The following is a 20,671-nucleotide window of genomic DNA, read 5'->3' on the forward strand; positions in this document are numbered from 1 at the left end:
ATAATGTTTGATATATATTACCCAAGTCTAAAATGTCTTTGTATTTACATTGTTGAGAGAAAGTTGAGGAACTGTTTCAGTGCTGTACTAAATCATATTTCACAGAGTAGAGCTACTTTCATATCCATTCAGTTCATAGTTTTGTCTGTGACGTTTACAGTTGATAATAAAAAAGAAAAAATTAAATATTTCTGTTCACTACTGGCCTTGATAGTTTTGCTCTGTTTAAAGTTGAAAGATAGTTTTATTTCGATTATGCTTGACAAAGCATTTCATTCTTTCATTTGCAAGGTTAGAAACAGAAACTATGAGACATTTACGTTTAAAAGCATAAAAATGAACATAAGAAAACCCTTGATTATTGAGCTTTATTTGACTGACAATTTGAATAATTGATCAGTTGTTGCAAAGCTACATTTTCTGTAGAAGCAATTTAATAATCTATGTGACGGATTCACTCTAAAGGTCAAAACATATAAAGCAATTTCTAACTTTGCCTTAAAGATTATGTAGAAATTATGTCAAAGTTATATTATGACTCTATTATGGTTTTATTATGATTGAAAGTTGATTTATAGCATTTTCTCTCTGCTCTTGCAGTATGGTCCAGATAAGAGCTGTGAATAAGTAGACATTAAAAGGTTTTCAGTTAGAAATCCACCTGGACTACAGTAGAAGGGAACAGAGAAGGGTGTTCAAAATAAGGAGGACAAGACCCTTGAGTCTTTTAGTGAAGCTTTTGATTGTTGTTGCAACAGAGTCACAGTTTTTCTCAGTTTGTTATCAGAGCTAAGCAGACTGGATCTTGTGTTATCTGTAAACAAAACTGGTCCGCATGTCCCTGACTGCAGACCATAAACAAGGACCATAAACACCACTTTAGTGTTTCACATACTCCTTTCGAGCAGAGTGGAGGCAGACTTTTCCTCTTTAGAGTTTCATGTTTGTTTTTTATGTGTATTTAATTATTATTATTTTTTCATTACAGTTGGAAGTTATTTAATGAAATTAAATGCCACAAATAATGGACATGCTCAGTGAAAACCCAGACGAGGACAGGGTGTCCCTCCAGAGCAATGGAAAGAAGGCGACCGATGGAGCCGCAAAGAAAAACCTAAACATGATGAAGAAATTCAGAAACAGCATGAAGAAGGCTACAGAGCAAAGTCCTCTGTCGCACAAGAGCAAGAATTACAAGGTCAAATTCAATGAAGGCACAACTGGCAATGAAATAGGCTCTGCCTCTTCTCATCCACCACCGTCACCCAGTGAGTATCATGAAATCTGATGTGAAATGGAAGTTGTAGGCAAGTACAGTAACATGGCCTCTCAAGGTCAGTGGAGTGGGATTAGCTGTATTTGGTAGCTGAAACTTTTTCCACCGCAATGGCACATGTGATGACATTTTATTGAAGTTTTAACCCACTGAAAGAAGCCCCTAAAGGAAATATAATCCAATCCTCAAGGGTCCCTCTAAAAGCTAAGTCCTTTGGCAAAGTCCGTGGTATCTTATAAAGAGATCCACACCAAGATGGGTTCTTTCATTGTCCGTGCTCTACTGCTCCACCAAGTTTTAGGGACTTCTACCTGGTAGTTCTTGTGTAGTTTTGCTAACAGACAAACCAATGCCTCAGAGAATGTGGATAAAAAAATCTGTTCAAACAGTTTTATGGGATCGTGTTTTGGTTATCTTGCCCTGCCCTCTCATTCTCCTTGAATGTGCGCTTGTCCACATTTTCCACAACACTTATCAGAAAACATGACAGAACTCGCCCGACTTGAATGTGTGGATCGTAATTCAGGTTATATGTGTGTGTAATGTAGGTGAATGGAGCTGTAGGATATCCAACTTAAAAAAAAATAAAAAATACAACCTTGCAAACATATCTTTGTGTGCAACAGATTCAATTTGGTATTATTGTTGACTATTAGTGCAACATGACGATGACTTGATTGTCATTCTCAAGACATAATCACATTGTTACAATACATGCTCCTGAATCAAAGAGTTGAAATAAAACTATCAGCAAACTTTTGCAAGGTTCAAATAGAATAGAATAGAATACAAAATACTTTATTTGTGTATTTATTTTGAACGTGGGTTCTTTAAAATGTGGTTCATTAAATGAATGTGGTTCCAAAAAAACCCACATTCAGATTTATTTATTTATTTTTATTTGATATTGTACATACATACATATGTTTATTATTTCTATTCAAGTGATAGATAGACTGATAATTGATTCATGGGAAAGCAAATTCATCATAATATTTTGATATAATAATTGATAAATCAGGTGGAAAATTTCATCAATGGGGGTGACTATGGCTTGGAAGACAGAGGGGTCTTGTACTATTTGGATTCCCACCTTCTCCAAACTGTGTTCCCCAATGAAATTTTGACTTCATATGTAGAGATGTTCTTAAAGTGTCATACTCCAGGAGCTTACTCCAGCTCCAAATTTCCATCCAAGCCCTGCACATGCACAGCCATACATGGGAATTTGTTGTCTTGTTGAAGAGGAGACAAAGACACCATCAGAAACCACCAAAAATGTCCAGTGACAATGTTGGATAATATTACAGGAATAGGACTGAACATTTTTATATACTTTGATATATGTGATGAACAATGACAGACTAATGAGAAGCACCACCACACAAAACTCTGTAAGTCCTTATAAAGTCATATATTCTCATAAGAGAACCATAAAAGTTCATATGAGCATCACAAGGATGCTGTGTTAAACAAAATGTTGGTGGGTGAAAACATTTTAAAATATTGATTTATGGTCAGCAATACTCTGTAGTTCTTTATTCTTAATCATTTAGATCTGATGCTGAGAAAAAAACTTTGAAAGTTTAGACTGTTGGATCTATCAGTTGGATCTGTTGGATGATCATTTGCCATATTTACCCACCATGAATGTTTGGGCCATCCGTCAATGTGACTGCAGCGGTTCAGACTTGTGCTACACTGAAAGTGATACACTGACGTTACCAGGTATAGTCAGATTGTCATCGCAAAATGTTACACACTGGCTGTTCATTCAGACATATACCAGCAGTTTCAGTTACCATCATATTACTTCAGTGAAGCTGCTCTAGAGTGTCTTTGTTTTTATGCAACAAGTAATTAGTTTACTGACAATTTTTGATGAACTGTTTGGTTAAATGATCCATTATTGAGGGGATTTATATTCAAAAGTACCAATAGTTTTATTTCAGCTTCTTACTTTTCTTTATTTCGACATTTACAATTGGAATCTAATCATCATGTGTGTCAAAGGGAGAGATAATAGTGGGACACACACACACACAAAAAAGAAAAAAGTCTTTTTTTTGTATCAGCCACTGCTTGTGCTTCTCTCCAGCTTTACCTGTCTGTGTTTGGTCATATTTTGCATTCATCTATCACTTTTATCACTTTTTTTGTCACGTCCTTCTGAGGCTCTGTTCCTTCTACAGATATTTGTGCACAGCATTTTCTTATAATAGGCTGAGGTGAAGGTTCTCTTTAGCCTGCTGTGGAAACTATACAATATGGATTAGATTGATAGAAGAAAAAAGAAAAGATGTTTTTCCTGCTCAAGATAAAAATTTCTTTTGATACAATTATATCGCCCGCTGCTTGTTCGAGTCCATATTCCTAATTTGCCTCTGTATGCCTAGTGTTGCTGTGTGCCTCTCTTCTCCCCTGCACCATAAATAAAAGGCAAGAATCACTTTAGTTACCAGTGACTCAGCAGGTTCTTCTTTCTCAGTCATATATAGCTACTCCCATACGTCATGTTTAATCTCAGCCTTTGGGTCATCTGAGGGAATTAAGCAAAAGACTGCAGAATTCAAGGTTTAATGTCCAAAATTACTAAATGAGAATAACTCTTTTGTCAGATTGTTAAGATGAGAAGTCCCTGATACCTACAGGAAGTTACCCCAGTCGTTTAGAATGTGCTACACTGTCATAATAAAAGCTCACATATATTCAAAGGAGAACGGGAACTGTGGCATGTAATGGCAAGCTATGTAATTGCTAACCCCTGTAGCTTTGTTATGTTAGAAATCCAATAAAATTTAAAGAAGTATCAGAATGTTTTGTAGTGTGTCTGTCAAAGTAAATATCTCTGTTAGCAGGAGCTGCGTTGATCTCCACAGAAATGATCTGGTTCTGTTTAAATACTGCAAAAAGAAAACGAAAGTGAGAAAAGTGAGAAAGAGGGCTAGTGATAATGTGCAGTTTGTACAACTGTACAAAGAATAATTTAGATAGTGTTATATGTTCTCCATCATTTCTGACAGTAAAAGTGTCAAGTATTCACAGCTAAAACTAAGTTACTGTTTCCGTTCTGCCTTTATTATTTCCTCTCCAATATCTTTAGTCCAATAAGAGGATGATAGGTTGGTCCACTGAGTATGCCAGAACTGAATTCAGCAGAAACAGAGCAGCATATAACATTTTACACAATGTTTATTTTTAAATGCTAACTTTTTAAAATGTCTACTGCATTTAGGAAAGCCCTGTAGACATTTTTATTTTCATAACTGCAAATCTGGTGGTTTCTTGTCATTTTTTTTTTTTTACTGTCAGCAAAAAAAAGTAGGCACTGTCCACAAAACTCTGCTGATGTCTTACACTTCTACATTGTAGTGCTCTGCTGAAGCAGCTTCCTCTGTTTTCAACATGAGCTGATCTTTGCATTCCTCAGTTTGTATGTTAGCTCACCATAAGGACAAAACCACTTGAACTAGAAGGCACACGAAAGAGTGAATCTTTAGAAACTGAAACTATTTCCCTGTTAAGACTGGTGTTTTCTTTCTACCAGACAAGTAGAAATGTTTACTCAGAAAGTTGTGCTGTTATCATCCCCTATGTCTACCCCTCTACCAGGTCTGAGTGCCAGCTCACCAGCCACTTCTCCTCAGAAGAAGATGTTGGGCTTCTTCCAGAAAAAGGAAGATCCGTCTCCACAGAAAGACAAACAGTTGACTCGTTCAAATACAGGTAAAGCAGTCACGTCATACCTTATATGGACCTTATATTAAACTTAAACTCTACATTCGAATATAGTCCTGTTTATGTTTTTTTGTTTCTTTGTATTTGTTCCCATTTAGTTATAAGATCATTAATGAGCCTCATCACTGATGTTGGGTGATTAGACGTGTTTCAGCATATCTGAAAGGCGTTTGAGCAGAATGTGAAGGCTCATGTTTTATTTTCCTTGGCACAAAGTCAGATGCCCTGTTTGGTTGTTGGTTGATATAGAGTCCTGTCACAGCCCTTGGAAATTGAAAGATTTCAGACTAATTTGTGCATTTGTCAGGCAAAGACAGTCAAGTTGTTTTGTCAACATTCTTTTTTCCTCATGTGTTTCATTTCAGCACACAGCCTGCATGAAACACATGACTGAGTGAGAGCTTGATTGTGAGACATTTTTTAAGTCAGTACTCCTGTTTCAAATTAAATGTCCTCTTGGTTTCTGGGGACAGAGTGCCTTCGCTTGTTAACAAAGCTTTCATTGTGTTGTATTAATTAAGGGTAAAATCAGCGTAGAAAGACAGAACTGACAGCAGCAGCAGGGTAGATAGAGGGAGGGAGAGTTGCTCCTTGCCTTCCTTTGCTCCTGTTGTGGTACTTTCCACATCCTTTCCCCTCACTGTTATACTAAAGCTATTATTAGATTATTATTTGATTATTATTAATCAAACCTGACCCACAAACAGACTGAAAAAAAAAACAATGTCATGAATGTGAGGTGTTTAGCAAGCAGAGACTCCAGATGTGAACGCTATATGAAAACAGAATAGTATAGTGTTTTTATTGCTCATTAATCAATCCCGCATCTTCTTTGCAAACTCATTTAATGATTATGAGGAATTTCCTATTCCTCTTTCCTTAAAAATGTGACAATGTCTTGCTTTATCCAAACAATCCAAAATTTGTTCATGTTTAATTTCCAGGAAGATTACCCTAGAATTTTTGACTATTTTGCCTTAACAATTTCTTTAATGATTAGGTTAATTGTCTTTCTAGTCCTTTCAAGCACTATTCTTTGTATGCAATATTAAATTACAGAAAACAATCATCACTGTTACCAAATATACCATGCAGAGTAATAGACACACGTTTCATTAAGCTGTGACTGTGGACACTGACTGAAATTGCCAGTAAAAAAGAGCAGAACTATTTTTGAGTTTACAGGTCAAATTAATTAGATTATTAATGTCTATGTCAGCTTACATAAAGCTTTTCTCACATATCCAGTGAGCTAGTATTGCAAGCGAATCAACATGGCTTGCCATATAGACGGTGCAAGACCAGTAGTGATTAATGTTAATGAATTGTATGTAAAAACTCAAAATGTCCACTTTGAAAAGCACCTATTATCGGTTATCTTATTTAACATTGTGGCATCATGAAAGTTTAAACCAAATATTCTTTACAGTGATCGAGTAATTAACAGTAGACTCTAAACAACCTGCCGTTTATTCATTGTTGAGCTGACAGCAGAACTTCTGGCTTTTGTTTGTGCTTTCCATTCTCAGATCCTAACTTGTCAAGGTTTAGTGAGTCACTCGTCAAAAAAGGAGAGTCCATTCGTAGGAGCCTGAGATTTCCCCGGAAGACGGATGACAGTGATAAAAAAGTCGGAGAGACGCCTCCTATAACTGACGCTAACAGCTTGGCAGAGATGACGGAGGAAGAGGAGGATGGGGTGATGGATGTGTTTGAGGAGATCGATGAGTTGTACACGCTGCCAGAAATACCTCACACACCACTGTCAGGTACAAACACACCCTCATATGATTTATTCCTTATTTTTCCATTGGTTGGTTCTGTAATGTCCCCCTTTTTCCCAAATCCCTGCAGCAAACAACAATACGAAGGGTTCTGGTTATTCACCGGCATCATTAATGCATTGGCAACCAACATATCGGTACAAGGAACCTGTACATCCTCATACACTGAGTACACAAAAAGGTTAAGTTTATTTGGACACGAAAAGGAACTTTGCCATTATTAATGTAATTCACAACATCTATACTTTTAAAACTCTGACAGCTCAAAATATCTACAGTGAATAATGTCCACACTGGTTTAAATAGTAGAACATGTCAAAAATGTTGCTGTGAGTAATTGTTTAAATTAAGACATGCCAAAATGTGAAAAGTTATCTATTTAATATTTTCAAGTTTCAACATATCAGAACATAGAGTAGGCTATTGATACAAAAAAACACAAAATAACAAAATAATACAGTTAGGCAAATATTGCCTCAGATGAACAACAACAAATTACATATTACATGGTATAATATTGTGCAATATGTCATGTGCAGAAGTAGTGTGCAAAAAGCTAAGTCACCCCACAATTTTAGAACCACCTTTAACAGCAATAACTTGAAGTAATCAGTTTCTCTATTTTCACTGTTCTTTACAATGTAGATAACTGAAGTTTGCATCCATTTGTTTATACGCAGCTCTCTTAGGTCCCATGACAGCATTTCAGTCAGGTTATGGTCAGGACTTTTACTTTTACTTGATCATTGCAGCACCTTAATTATTTTCTTCTTAAGCCCTTCTCCAGTAGATTTGCTGCTTTGTTTTGGATTGTTGTCATGTTGCATGTTCCAATGACCCATGCTCTAGCTGTCAGAAATCAGGCCTAACATTTGATTCTAGAATACTTCAATATACAGAGTAGTTCATGGTGGACTCAATGACTAAAAGGTGTCCAGGTCCCATGGCTGGAAAACAAGCCAGAATCATCAGCCCTCCACCCCCATGTTTAACAGTTGGTGTAAAGTGTTTGTGCAATATGCTGTGTTTGGTTTCGGCCAAACATGGTGCTGTGTATTATAGCCAAACATCTGCACTATGGTTTCATCTGTTCAAAAGATATTATTCCAGAGCTTATTGTGCTTTGTGCAGTTTATTAAATATAAGATTTGTTCAGTCTTTTTCTAATTATGCTGTCATCAACTTTAACATTTAACATGTTTTTGCTGTTACTCTAAGCACTGAACCATCCGAGACCTGTAGAGTCTGAGATGTAGCGCTTGGCTTTTTTGCACTTTCTTCTGAGCACTGCATTATCTGACCTTGGGATAAACTTGATGGAACGTCCACTGCTGTGAAGATTGGCCACTGACATTGCTGTTCCATTACCTTTCTAACTATAGAATGACAAATTCCAAATAGTTTGGAAATGGCATTGTATCCTTTCCCAGATCATTGGAAGTATCAGTTGCTTTGGTACGATCATTGCGGATGTCTCTCGGCCTCAGCATTGTGTTAACACACATCTGAGTTAACACACATTTTTTTTACTGTTCTGATACAAAAAAACCTTAAAATTGCAAGAGGCTGTGTGTGTGGCCATACTAACATGCATACAGTATATCGGGTTGATACTGGCTAACTCACCACCGAGTGCATACACAAATGTTTATTTCAAAACCAGTTTTTCTTCATATCAAGTTATAGACAAGGGTTGCGAAATCACCATCAAGCAATATGACAGTTTTTTTTTCTATTTTTTCACTTGTAGTTACAAGCACAAATTCAAAGCAGCACCGGTGCTTCATCGTGTGCCCAAACCAGACTCTGTCTGTTCATGCAGCTCTCCTCTGTCCAGCTCTATCTCTGTTTTTGCAGCTAGAGAATCTAGTGACAGGAATCATGTTCCGGGTGTAGATACTTTATATGTAGACAAAATGTTCACCATGGAGTCCCTGACTTAAAAAAAGATGGTCTCTGATCTTAAGAGTTAGATGTTAGATGTAGACCAATCGAAGTTCTCTGTTGTCATTTCTCCTCTACAGTTAATATAAGAACATTATTAGGTGTGGGGAGGCGTAGGAAAACTCAATTAAATAATACAATTATTAATTATAGAAAAACTTCAGTTTTAAAAAAATCTACTTTTAAGTACTGAAAATACTTTTATTAATTACATTATAGCCCCTAATAAATTAATCGATTTATAACTTTGATTCATAAGGGACTTATTTTTTTGATAAATGTATTTTGAAATTTGAATTACTGCAATGAAAAAACACCTTACACTAGATGCTTATTCAACATAAACATTTTTTAACTAACTAAAAATAGACACAATATAAACAGTCAACATGAAACAAAAATCAATGAAAGATGTGACTGCGTGGTAAGGGTAACTATTTTTGAAGTGGGCTATGTGATGAACAGGAAATATCTAAAAAGGTGAATCAAGGCTCAGAGAAACCAAATGGATGTGATATTACTATGGAAATTTAAGATTACCTGATAAAAGAACAAGGTACTTAATAAATATTCAATAAAATGAACCAATGAAATTGAATGAGGTCACACTGGATAGGCTTATAAACGTAAAAAAAAAATATTGCAGTCACTAATAGTGAAGACTGATGATGGAGATGACAACCAGTACATGGACAAGACAAGACAACGAAGCGAATGGGCAAGATGGGGGCAGTATGAATTCAGAACAAAGATGGTACACGGATATAGACGTCGAGACCACAACTGTTCCAAATTAAGACCATGAGAAATCTCTGTTTTATGAATACATAACCCATTAGATCACTATATATAAACAAACTGAAACAAATTGTTACTTTTACTTCAACGATCAGATGTTTAATTAAAGTTAAGTGTTATATAACCTAATGGTTCCTTACTAAAGTCTATGCTTAAGAATGATACTTCCTTAGCTTGAAGTCAGAAGCAGTAAAAATAAAAATAATTTCATATATACACATTTGCACTGTTTTGCACAATGAGAAAAAGACATTGCACATGTCTCCAGACTGGTATGCATCAAGTAAAGTTAGTGCACAGTCAAAATGGCACTTGTGTGCAGCAGTGATTAGTCTTTTGCATTTGACTTTCTGTTCTTTTAACATTTTGGAGTTGTAAAAACAACTCCAACTCTGTTTTACTGGAGCGTCATTAACGGGATTCTTAACGGGGAGAAAGGTCTTTCGTGCACAATTTGAAATATGTTTATGTAGAACAATATAAAAGACACATTTAAAATCTATTTTAAAAAGTACAAGACAGTTCAAAGCAAAACAATAGTTTAGAAAATGGTTATTTTATTTAACGTAAGAAGATGCTGTGAGAAAAAAGGGAATTCTTCAAACCTGGCTTAAAGCCTGAGATTGTTGTTTTGTTTTATGTCCAGCATGAAAACTGAATACTTTTATTTCCATTTTTTGGTTTTAACTCTGAACTGTATATATCTGAGCAGCTGATCAATATTGTATTTTGTAATAAATAGTCAAATTTAAAATGAAATGCTTTGACATGCAGGAAGTATGTGTAAAGATGGACTCATGTTAGACTGACACTGCTGGTTTATCATGCCATTTAGAGAAATTCCCCATGTGCTCTGTTTACCCTCAGTGATGCAGATCAACAAGCTGATAGTTAATGAAGTACTGGAGGAGGCTCACATGAACCTGCTTGCCTTGCGGCTGGAGTTTCAGCGGGACCAGGAACAGTTTGTCAAGGATTGTCCAGTGGAGCTGTGCACAAAAGAAAAAGACCTCAACCTTCTCTATAGGGACCTTATGAACAAGATCAGCTCCATAGTTCGTGACTCAAATTCATTTCCTGCTAGAAACAAGGGTCTGCTGGTTCTTGTGGCCCGTATCATCCAGGAAGAGGAAAAGAGAGCTAAGGAACCAGGAGGGCTTTCAGACAGCTGGATGACTGCCTGGAAAGAGGCTGTGTGCCAGGGTGTGGAGGCGAAAGTGAAGAGTGTTCACCTGGAGCAGAAGGACCAGAACGCTTCCTGGTTGGCTGTTCACCTGGGTCTGCTGGGTAAAGTCATCGTGGAAGATTTGGAAACAGTGAAGAGGGACCTGCGATGGTCCTACCCGCCCAGCTTTAAAGTCTTCAGCACCTATCTGAAGAGTTACCACAGGGTTGTCGGGCTGCATTTGAAAAAGCTGGAGCAGCAGACGACGGAGCTGAAGGATCTTTACCAGCTCCTGGACTGGATCCTCAACAAATATAAAAGGTCAGTGGATGTGGGCATGTCTTATTTACTGTTATGTATCTAGGGAGTGTTTTTCAGGAACATGCTGTTCATATTCTCCACACAAATGTTGAAGAAGACTGAGGGGTCCCTCTAAGATTTACTGTTTCACTAATGTGAAACAAGGGAAATCGCCAACTTTAAAATGACAAAACAATTCCAGTAAATTCCCCATGCAGGATACCTTCTTTCAAAATTTAAACACAAAGTCAAGAAGTTTATATTGTGTTTATAGGTGTTTTCCATATTCTTAGTTTAATTTTGGTTTCTGGGGGAAGTCCCAAATGAAGTTTTTTTGTCCATGAGCAAGGTATTACTTGAATCAGGCCATGCTCCTAAGAAACTAAGTGTAGCAGTGTTGCTCCTTGCATTGCGTCATTTAAACTTGTCAATACCTAGAAGATTTGCTGTCTTTGGATTTAACTGTCCGAACCTAGTAGCTAGAGTTTCAGCTAAAACGAGTTCAGTGTTCACAGTAGAGCCCTGTGCATATTTCCTAATCCTGCCCCTGCTCACTCGTGTAGGATTTCTGAATGTTACTACTTCCTCTTACGAGATTTGCATTGGAGCGAACGAGGACCCAGTCCCCATGCAGCCCTCTAGTGTACAACACATAACTATGTGGGATTCCAATATCAATTCAATAACATCGTTCAATCCACTTTGCATGCTTTGTGTGAATTATCTGCAACTATGCTTTAATTGTTGAAGCATAAAGTTATCAAAAGAAGAGATAGTAGAGTTAGATGAATAATAACAATCACCATATTTTTTAAAAATCTACAACACTCAAAAATAACTGAATGAATCAATTTGTCTTTTGCACAGCTATATATTTAACTATTAGCATAGACATAAGTTGGCTTTAGAATGAGGTTTTCTTACTTCTTCAACAGAAACTGAAAGTATTCAGTTCACTACTGTTGTCCAAAGAGGAGATCTGGAACCCAGAGAGAATTATGTAGTGTCATCAGAGAGTAATCTCAACAACATACACTGCAAAGCAGTCACAAACATGGGTGTTGCATTTCATATATGCAATTATCCTGATTATTTCTGCTCTTTTTTATGCTAGTTCCTTAAAAGTTAAGTTAAGTTGCATCCAGGCTCACACCTTAAGACAAAAGAAGAAAGAAAGTCCCTAGAGACTCTTGATATTATATAAATAGGATTCAGATAGGTAATCCACAGTAAACTCTGCATGCTGTTTTTTTGTATACATACATTATCAATATATATGGCCTTCAGCATATAGAGAAAACCACATGACCGCCTATATCAAAATGTGTTTAAAGATAGGGAATACAGACATGTTTAGACAGTGACCAACACAAATGTGGGACTTCAGCACCATCTTGGGTAGGAGCAGGAGAGGAGGAAGGATCACTGCTGACATCGTTTGACGAATCAGGCCATGGTAAACCAAAAAACTGTGCTTAAAACAACATCTGGGAGACCAAAAATAAACAGCTGATCTGATAAAAGGAAGAAGTTCAAGTTTCTCTTGAGGCCAAAATGGAAACATAAATCAGGTCATGCTCACATTTGTCACAGATTATGTTGAATAAAAACTTTCAAAGACGAGTACTCTATAGCAGATTTTCCTTTTCATAAAACAAATGTAAATTTACCCCTCTACAGAGTTGACTTTGATGACTGGATGCTCATGAAACTATCATTGTTTCTTACATTTCTTTCCATATCTGGCTAATATTATGCAGCATTTACTTGGACACAGTTGGATTTGTATCTGCTTCTAAGTTGTTGTTCTAAGACCATGAAACATCACAAACTGTCTGATGAAATCTGAATGAGCCATTCTTGTCACCTATTTTGCTTTGTGTCCCAGCATGAGGTGACATTCTTGGAGGACTTTATGTCAGCTTCGCACTGGGAATGTGGCGTGTGCTTTGCTGAACTTCTGCGTTGCAATTGCATGTGTGTACCCACACCACCTACCTCTTTTGCAGCTCTGCTGCATTGTAGCAAATGCCTGCAAAATCGTTTTGAATACAGCATGGCTTTGGTAATCACCACAAACACACTTGTTTTGTGTTTTGTGTAATCCATTGTTGATATGATTCAAAAAGTTAATACATGGTAGTTCCCATCTGAAGCTTGAGGGAAGCAACATGCAACTATCGAAGTAAACTAAAAAAAAAATTATCATTATCAATAAGCAGTATCTTTTATGTCTGTGGTATCTTGCACACAGCCTATGTGGCTGTTAACTAATCTGTTAACACGGGAGCCAAAATGAAAATCATAATGTTCTGCACACTCCACGCTCCTGGTGTGAGGCCAGCCTTTGGACCAGCAGGTCTCAGCAGCAACCTCAAATGTCGTGAATGGTATCTTGTTTCACCCCGGCAGTGAGATGGTCATGGGAAGTCTCCCCCTGCAGCCAGACATGACGGATGAAAGCACAGATCTGCTGCTCGAGGAGGATTTCCTTAAGCATCTAAAAGAGAAGTACTGCAGCAGAATAAAGGTGAGGTGCTTACAGTGCTGAAGACTCCACTGAAGACACTGTTTTTAAATAATTTCTCAAACCCACTGTCTTTCTGCCAGGTTCCATTTTAATTGAATTCCATAATTTAATATGAATGTACACAATATAATGTTATTTAATGCGTAATTTCCAAATAATCTTGCACCAGTATACTTGAAGGTAACCAAGCTCTTCTTTTATATTGAAAGATTAGCTAGTTTTGAATTTATAGGCAGTAATACATTTACTGAGAGATTTCCTCAGCATTTGCTCCTTTTTTCATCAAACTGGTTCAAAGAGTAATCAAAGAGCAAACTTTTCCAATCATAGAATAAGACAATCTTCCCAAGCAGCAAACATAACTAGTTGACTTGTTTTAAGGAGACTGGTCTTCATTTGTTTCAGTAATGTTTTTATTTGAAATTAGAAGATGTAGAGTGCAACAATTCTTTAAATGGACGTGACATCATTTTATTCTTAATCTTGGGTACCTCTACATTAGTTTTGCACACCTTATAACTTCAAATAGTTCATAATTGGTTCAGAACGAGGGAGCGCTTTCTCTAAGGGGAGAAACACGCTACGTTTGCATGCACGACACACAACACATTAGATTCAGCCAGTGTTTGAGCCAGAATTGGAGCATGAATATCAAAGTGAGCTGTGTGACAAGACCGTCACAACAAAGATCACAGTAGGATCTGCCTTTTTGGTAAATTGTGCATTTCCTTGTGTGAATTACTCCATGTTTCAGCAGATGTAAAAGCAACAAATGAGTATGTTCATTTGTCTTTTTTTTATAGATTTATGAACACAAAGTACTGTTAGAGTACTGTTAAAAGTCTTGGAAAGTCCAGACCTATTAGAAAAAATTATTCATAGCTACGTTTTATTTAATGTATAACTGCAAGAAAAATCTGTTGACCCTCCTTGCTTTTGAGCCATGTTGCACCACGGAAAAGACTGGGCAAACCAAACATCATCCATCTTCCATACATTTCCCTACGTGATTGGAAGGTGAGGGGGCATAAGGAGGTGTTTTATTGGATGCAAGAGTACACCAGTTTACTATCATATCATAGTTTTCTGTTATGTATGACCTCTTATTTGAGGTGTGGACGAAGCTAACAAGACGTTTTTACAGTGGTTTTTACAGTGGTTTTTACAGTGCTGACACCCCGCTTCTTTCTGTGCTTCAGGAGGACATGAGGACTACTCTGGGCCGAGTCATTGAGCTTGAAAATGAGTTCATTTGGAGGGTAAAGAAGCAACCGGAAAAGGAGGACAACTTTCTCAAGTCTGAGTTTCCTATGGACATCTGGACTGTATGACAGTGTTGCATTTATTCCATGTTGACACCAGTGTTTTTTTCATGTTCTTTATTGATTTAATATCACACAATGGCTTTATGTGAGAAGTACAAAAAAAACATTACCTCAACATTTTTCTTGTATATGCTGCCATAAGTCTGCTTTAAAAATGTACTAAATAGGATTTACATTTTTTTGAATGGAGAAATACCAGTCAACACCACTAAATGCACTTACTCTACTTTATTTAGCTTGAAATGATATTTTACAGAAAAAGATACAACTTTGACTGAGATGATTTCTGAGATATGGCTCATGTTCTTCTTTTGTTGTAGTGTAGTACTGGAATGCAGCCAGGAGATGACAGCAGAGAGCTTTGTGTTGTGTTATTCTGTTTTTTCTCCACAGTTTTAAACTGTATTTTTTTCCAGAACGTAAAAGGAAACATTCAGAATTCTCGTAGACTTCATGCTGAGCTGGAACAGAGAGTGATCTCTTCCTTACTTGAGGAGTTGAAAAACTTCCCTGAGAGGTATGTTAACACAAAGGCACATGAACCAATACACCTTTATTTAAATCTATTACTATCAACGGATGTTATAATCATCGCTGCTTTGTATGTTTGGTGTAAATCATCACAAACATGATCAATATTTTCACTATTTATGAAGCATATGTGCACTATAAAAGCTGAGTATGTTCCTCCGTGCAGCCTTGAAATGAAGATCAAGATACGTTTTTTGCAGGACATCTGCCTGAGCTTGTTCAATTAAGAAATTTTTTTAGAATATTCCACATATGACTCAGTATGGGCCTATTTGTGTACCACCCCCAGGAAATTCCCCTCATCATCTCTCCTTCATAATTCCTCTGTTACATATAGGTTTAATAAACGCCAGACTTCACTGTCACTTCATTCCTTTGGTTTTGTTTTGGTTTTTGTAAGCTAACAAGAACTTGCTAAACATTTTTCTGGTTTTAGCAAGTTCTCTTCATGGTGGTGGGTTCCTGTTTTGTTCAACAATTCTTTACGTTATCTGGACCGTACGCCTGCTTCAGAGACAGTTTCCCTCAAGTTAGGAAAAGTTGACAAGCTGAAAAAGACCCTGTAAAAGCAATTCTATTAACTACAATGGGCTGCGAGGAAAAAAAATTTAAAGAAAGGGAACTGCGTCGAATAGTTATAAGAGCTATGAAAATATTAATGCAGTCCAAACACAGCTCGTAGGTCCTGGGACGGCCATTGGTTTAGTCTTTCAACAGATCAGTCATGAGGGGGAATGGGGATGTCCGAAATCAAATGTCAATGTCAGACCATAAAAGGAAGTGATAAAGGTTTTGTGCAAATAAAGGTTTAAAATAGATATCAATAAGGAGAAAAAACAAAACACAGGAAAACAAACCAAAGTGAACTATATCTTGACCTTTCTGAAAACAGTTGAACTGTCTCAACAGTTGAGACATTTTTGTTGTTTGGTAATCTGAGTCAGAAATGACCATGTGAGCGTGTTCCCTTGTTTGGTTTTTATCTGATGAAACTGCAGACAGATCTGTGGCTGGACCAGGAAAACAAAGCATAAACACACTCAGTGGTATGGCAACATAAGAGATGAATCAGAACATCACAAGGCAATTGAACAGTAAAAATGACAAAGTGGATCAAAACAATATAGTTGTTACTTTAATTGAACTCCTCCCATTGCGTCTTCATTACCTGTAAAATATAGTCGAGGATTTATTAACAGCTGTTAACTTACGATCTCTCATTTAAACATAAATGAAACACAAATGAGTTCATTTTGAATTTGGCCAAAAGTATACAAACATCTGAACATAAGATTGTAAGAGAGAACATTCATTTTCTCAAGCTGCTCTGTTTTGCTTTTCTTCAGGGGATTTGACAGTGAAATTCATGCTGTGATTCAGCCGAGGTTTTTCTCTCTTTTTTTATTGGCTTGATTTAAAATCAAGAGTTGATCGTTTTATTTTTTATTTGCATTTCTCAGCTGTGATTTGAGTTTCATCTCAAAAACAACTAACAGCAGCTTAGTTCGTAATGTTTTACTTCATATTCAGAGTTAAAGTGGATCATGGGGTTCTACCTTGTACATGCAGGTCCCTTTGGGCCACGTGATTGTGGATGCAATGCTTTGACACAGAGTTGGAGAATTATGACCTGCAAACTAGTTGAGGACATTTTACCTCTTTGAAGTCTTGTTTATGCACCAAGCATGATGATAAACTCAACTCAAGCAACTCTTAAAAAGTTGAGCTTAAATGTAACTATCTTAAAGTGGGACATTTTGCATTGATTTTGTCAACTTTAATTCTGCCTGAGAAATGCGTCTCTTCTGTCTCCTGCAGGTTTGAAACAGAGTTCCAGAATCACTGCAGCGCCCTCAAGCCGCAGCAGCTTTGGACAGAGTATCAGATAACATATATTAACAGCTTCACTGCTTTACAGTAAGTCACATGACTTCCCGAGACTACCCATGATGCACTGCAGAAGTGAACAAGCCCTGCCAAAACCACAAACTGCCAGCATGCCTTGTGTCTCCCAAATAAGCGCCCTCTCACCACCAGAGAATGTCTGTGGAGTGAAATGTTTGTTGCCATCTGGAGAACAGATAAAGTGTTTTTATAAGTTGAGGGAGTTAAGGGATTATAATTACTACCTGTCACAGTAATGTTGACCTTTTGTATATAAAAATGCACTTGTGTGAAATAGCTTTGTGAGTTTTGTGAGGTTGTGGTGATTTTGACCACAAAGTGTGTTTGAAAAAAATGTGAAAAGAATCAAGGTGCTTCTGGAATGGGGGATTCACAAGATTCAGGTGCTGTCTTGTCCCTTAAAGTGATATATATATGTTTAGTTTTTTTTCTAAGTGGGGTGTTATGAAGCACTTATGAGTAGTCAGTGTCTTACCTGGAGTGCAGAGCTGCCAGTTTGCTAAGTGAAACTTTCCTGATGGGCAAGCTAAAGCTTAATGCTCTTCAGGTGGGGCTCACCAGATGAGTGTATTTTTCTCCATCTAAAACAGCTCAAATGAAGAAAAAGAAAAAAAAAACCCTGTAAAGATTAATTTAAAGAGAATTTGTCAAATGTTTTGTGCTCTGGCAGTCCCTACAATTGCAGAAAATAATGCCTCTGTCCGAAAAACAAATCTCTATGTGAACACTGCATATTTACAGCTATACACATGAACTTGCTGTCATATTTAAGAGGCCACAGCGACACATTCAAAAGGTCACAAAAATGTCAAGTTACCAACAAGTAGGTGTGGTGTGGGGCTGGAAACCAAATTGATTAACTGTGGTATCTCAGCCCCCAGGTGCTCTGTAGCAATTTAGGGCCTGGAAATGTGCATAATTAAGCCATTGTATTTCAAAGCAAGTCAGAGGCACATAGGCAGGGTTTACATAAGCTTTACAGAGTACTTTGACTGGGGTTTAGTTTGGATATGTTATCCAGTATGCATATATCAGGGTCAATTGGAAACACAACTACATGAGTTTTCGCCTAAGATAACTTTTTTGTTATTAATGTCATAAGCTTTTGTGGGGATGATTCATCTCTATGGTATGTCTTTGCTGGGAAAGTCCCCGTCTTTCTTCCAACTTGATGCACATTTAGTTTAAACTGGTTTGCTTCCAAGAGTGTGCAAATAACTTTTTACAAGTGAAGTGAAGAGAGTTATGACCTAACAACTGTAAGTGCACTGCATACATTTCAGTGAAAGAGCCCTCACATGTGATTTTAAGGAACCGGGGCTGCAAGTGAGAAGCAGGGCTGCCTTATAAGTGGGAGGAAAGAGAAAGTACTGAGAGCATGCACACATCCTGCTAAACCTCCAAAATGCTCTCAGCTGTCTCTGTCAATCTCAGTTAAAGCAGATGTGGTTTCAGCCTGTTTAAACATTTATACTTAAGGGAGCTTTTCTGCTGCAGCTTTCTGTGGGTGTTTCTGCAGCAATTTGATGTGTGCTTTCTGTTTAACTAGCTTTGGCATTTAAAGCAACATGTGAATCTGGTTGAATCATGTTACTAGCACCGACACTGTCTTAAAATTAATGTTTTACAACCCTAAACTAAGTAATTTCAAGGGTTTGAATATTAAGTAGGTACAGCATTGCACTTGCACTCACAGAACATCAGTTTACATCCAAATTCAATGATAAAAGCTTTTAAGTTTGCTAATTGATAGCCAATAACAAACAAACAAAGTTGTTTCCTGTTTCAGTTGTAACAATATAAACTTGTTTTTTATGAATATTTGTGTTTTTTGCCTGCAGGTCTTATTGATTTTTTGCAGTTAACGTGCTTTGAAAAACTTTGAGTGGATTTCAGTTGGAAAATGTGAAGTGTTCATGTCCACTGTGTGGATCACATGACATTGTGGCTTTACAGTTCACATACAGACACACTCAAAGAAAACATGCATGCATACATAGTCCCTGTATTTCCTGCAGCTTGTGTATGGATGAGACTAAATTATTTAGTTTAGTTTAGTTTAGTTTAGTTTAGTTTAGTTTAGTTTAGTTTAGTTTAGTTTAGTTAGAGGACACACATGTGTCCAGGACACACATTTTTTAATCATTAATTTATTTTTAACTAATTTTTGCTAAGTTCTGTCTAGGCTTCATTCTCTTAGTCCTATATATATTTTTGCTTCGTTATCATTAACTAACACATCCATCCATTTTCTATACCTACTTAATCCAATGTAAGGTCACTGGGGGCTGGAGCCTATCCCAGCCGTCATTGGGCGAGAGGCAGGATACACCCTGGACAGGTCGCCAGCTCATCACAGTGCCATACAGAGACAAGCGACCACACACACGCTCACACTCACTCCAAGGGACATCAATTAACCTAACATGCATGTTTTTGGATGGTGGGAAGAAGCCAGAGTACCTGGAGAGAACCCACGCATACACAGGGAGAACATGCAAACTCCACACAGAAAGGTCCCAGCAGGGAATTGAACTCTTGCTGTGAGGCGACGGTCTAACTAACGCAGTTACGAATACATTGGATATTGGTATCAACACAAAAATAGTCAACAATGATCATCTTTCTACTTTTAGATGTGCTTAGACTGGTGTTGTCATGATACTGGAAAATCAAATGACCTGACTTCAAAAAGACGTGAAATGAAACACTACACATTTATTCCATGTTGCTTAAAGATTGAATGCATTTTTTATTTCCATTTTTTACTGTTAAAAAAAAAAGTTTGGGCCAGCCGCACAGCTGGAACTGAATGACACCCTGATTGAATTTTCACAGCTTGTAAACACTTGTCGTACCTAACATACCGTCTTTTAATTCTTGTTTGATGGATCTTTGAGTGCCATTCTGCAATGTTTTATACTTCCACGTCTTCAGGTAGTCCAGTCTGAGTTTTTAGCAGAGTTTAAGATGATTTTCTTGTTGGGTAACTGGGTCCTCTTTTTATTTTCAGGTTTTTTTTTGTTTACTTATTCATTTTACAGACGCTTGTGATGTTTGCTTCTAGAATTTGCTGGTATTTTCCAATGGTGATTCATTTCATGCTCTTTACTCTGCCAGTGAAATGTACCATGTGCCACTGATTGTGGCAAAAGTCTGAACCACTTATGTTGCTGCCAGACTTGTTTCCATAATTCCCTTAGGCTTATTTGCATATTTTGACCCTGAATCCTTTGATTCGATAAAAGCCAGATTTGATGCGCAGTTAAATCAGTTTGTTGGTTGTTACACCTGGTTGTTTGTGAATTATTACAGAGAATTTTCTGTCAAATTTTGCATTCAAAGAGCAGCTCTAAGGGAGGATCCCATCAGACC

At 37.1% G+C, this 20,671-nt stretch overlaps 1 protein-coding gene across 1 annotated transcript in view; it reads left to right on the plus strand.

The window, feature by feature from the left end:
- The first annotated feature begins 862 nt into the window (after positions 1–862).
- Positions 863–20,671, plus strand: part of exoc3l4 (exocyst complex component 3-like 4) — a 34,504-nt gene continuing 14,695 nt past the window's right edge. The window contains exons 1-8 of the mRNA XM_072365803.1: positions 863–1,268; positions 4,889–5,002; positions 6,544–6,783; positions 10,408–11,026; positions 13,418–13,535; positions 14,735–14,860; positions 15,277–15,377; positions 17,210–17,308. Of these exons, the coding sequence (XP_072221904.1) occupies positions 1,013–1,268; positions 4,889–5,002; positions 6,544–6,783; positions 10,408–11,026; positions 13,418–13,535; positions 14,735–14,860; positions 15,277–15,377; positions 17,210–17,308 (1,673 nt within the window). The 5' untranslated portion in view covers positions 863–1,012. The remainder of the gene's footprint in view (positions 1,269–4,888; positions 5,003–6,543; positions 6,784–10,407; positions 11,027–13,417; positions 13,536–14,734; positions 14,861–15,276; positions 15,378–17,209; positions 17,309–20,671) is intronic.

This window comes from Leuresthes tenuis, unplaced genomic scaffold, assembly GCF_036924035.1.
Source record: "Leuresthes tenuis unplaced genomic scaffold, fLeuTen1.0.hap1 SCAF_15, whole genome shotgun sequence".
Taxonomy (NCBI): Eukaryota; Metazoa; Chordata; class Actinopteri; order Atheriniformes; family Atherinopsidae; genus Leuresthes; species Leuresthes tenuis.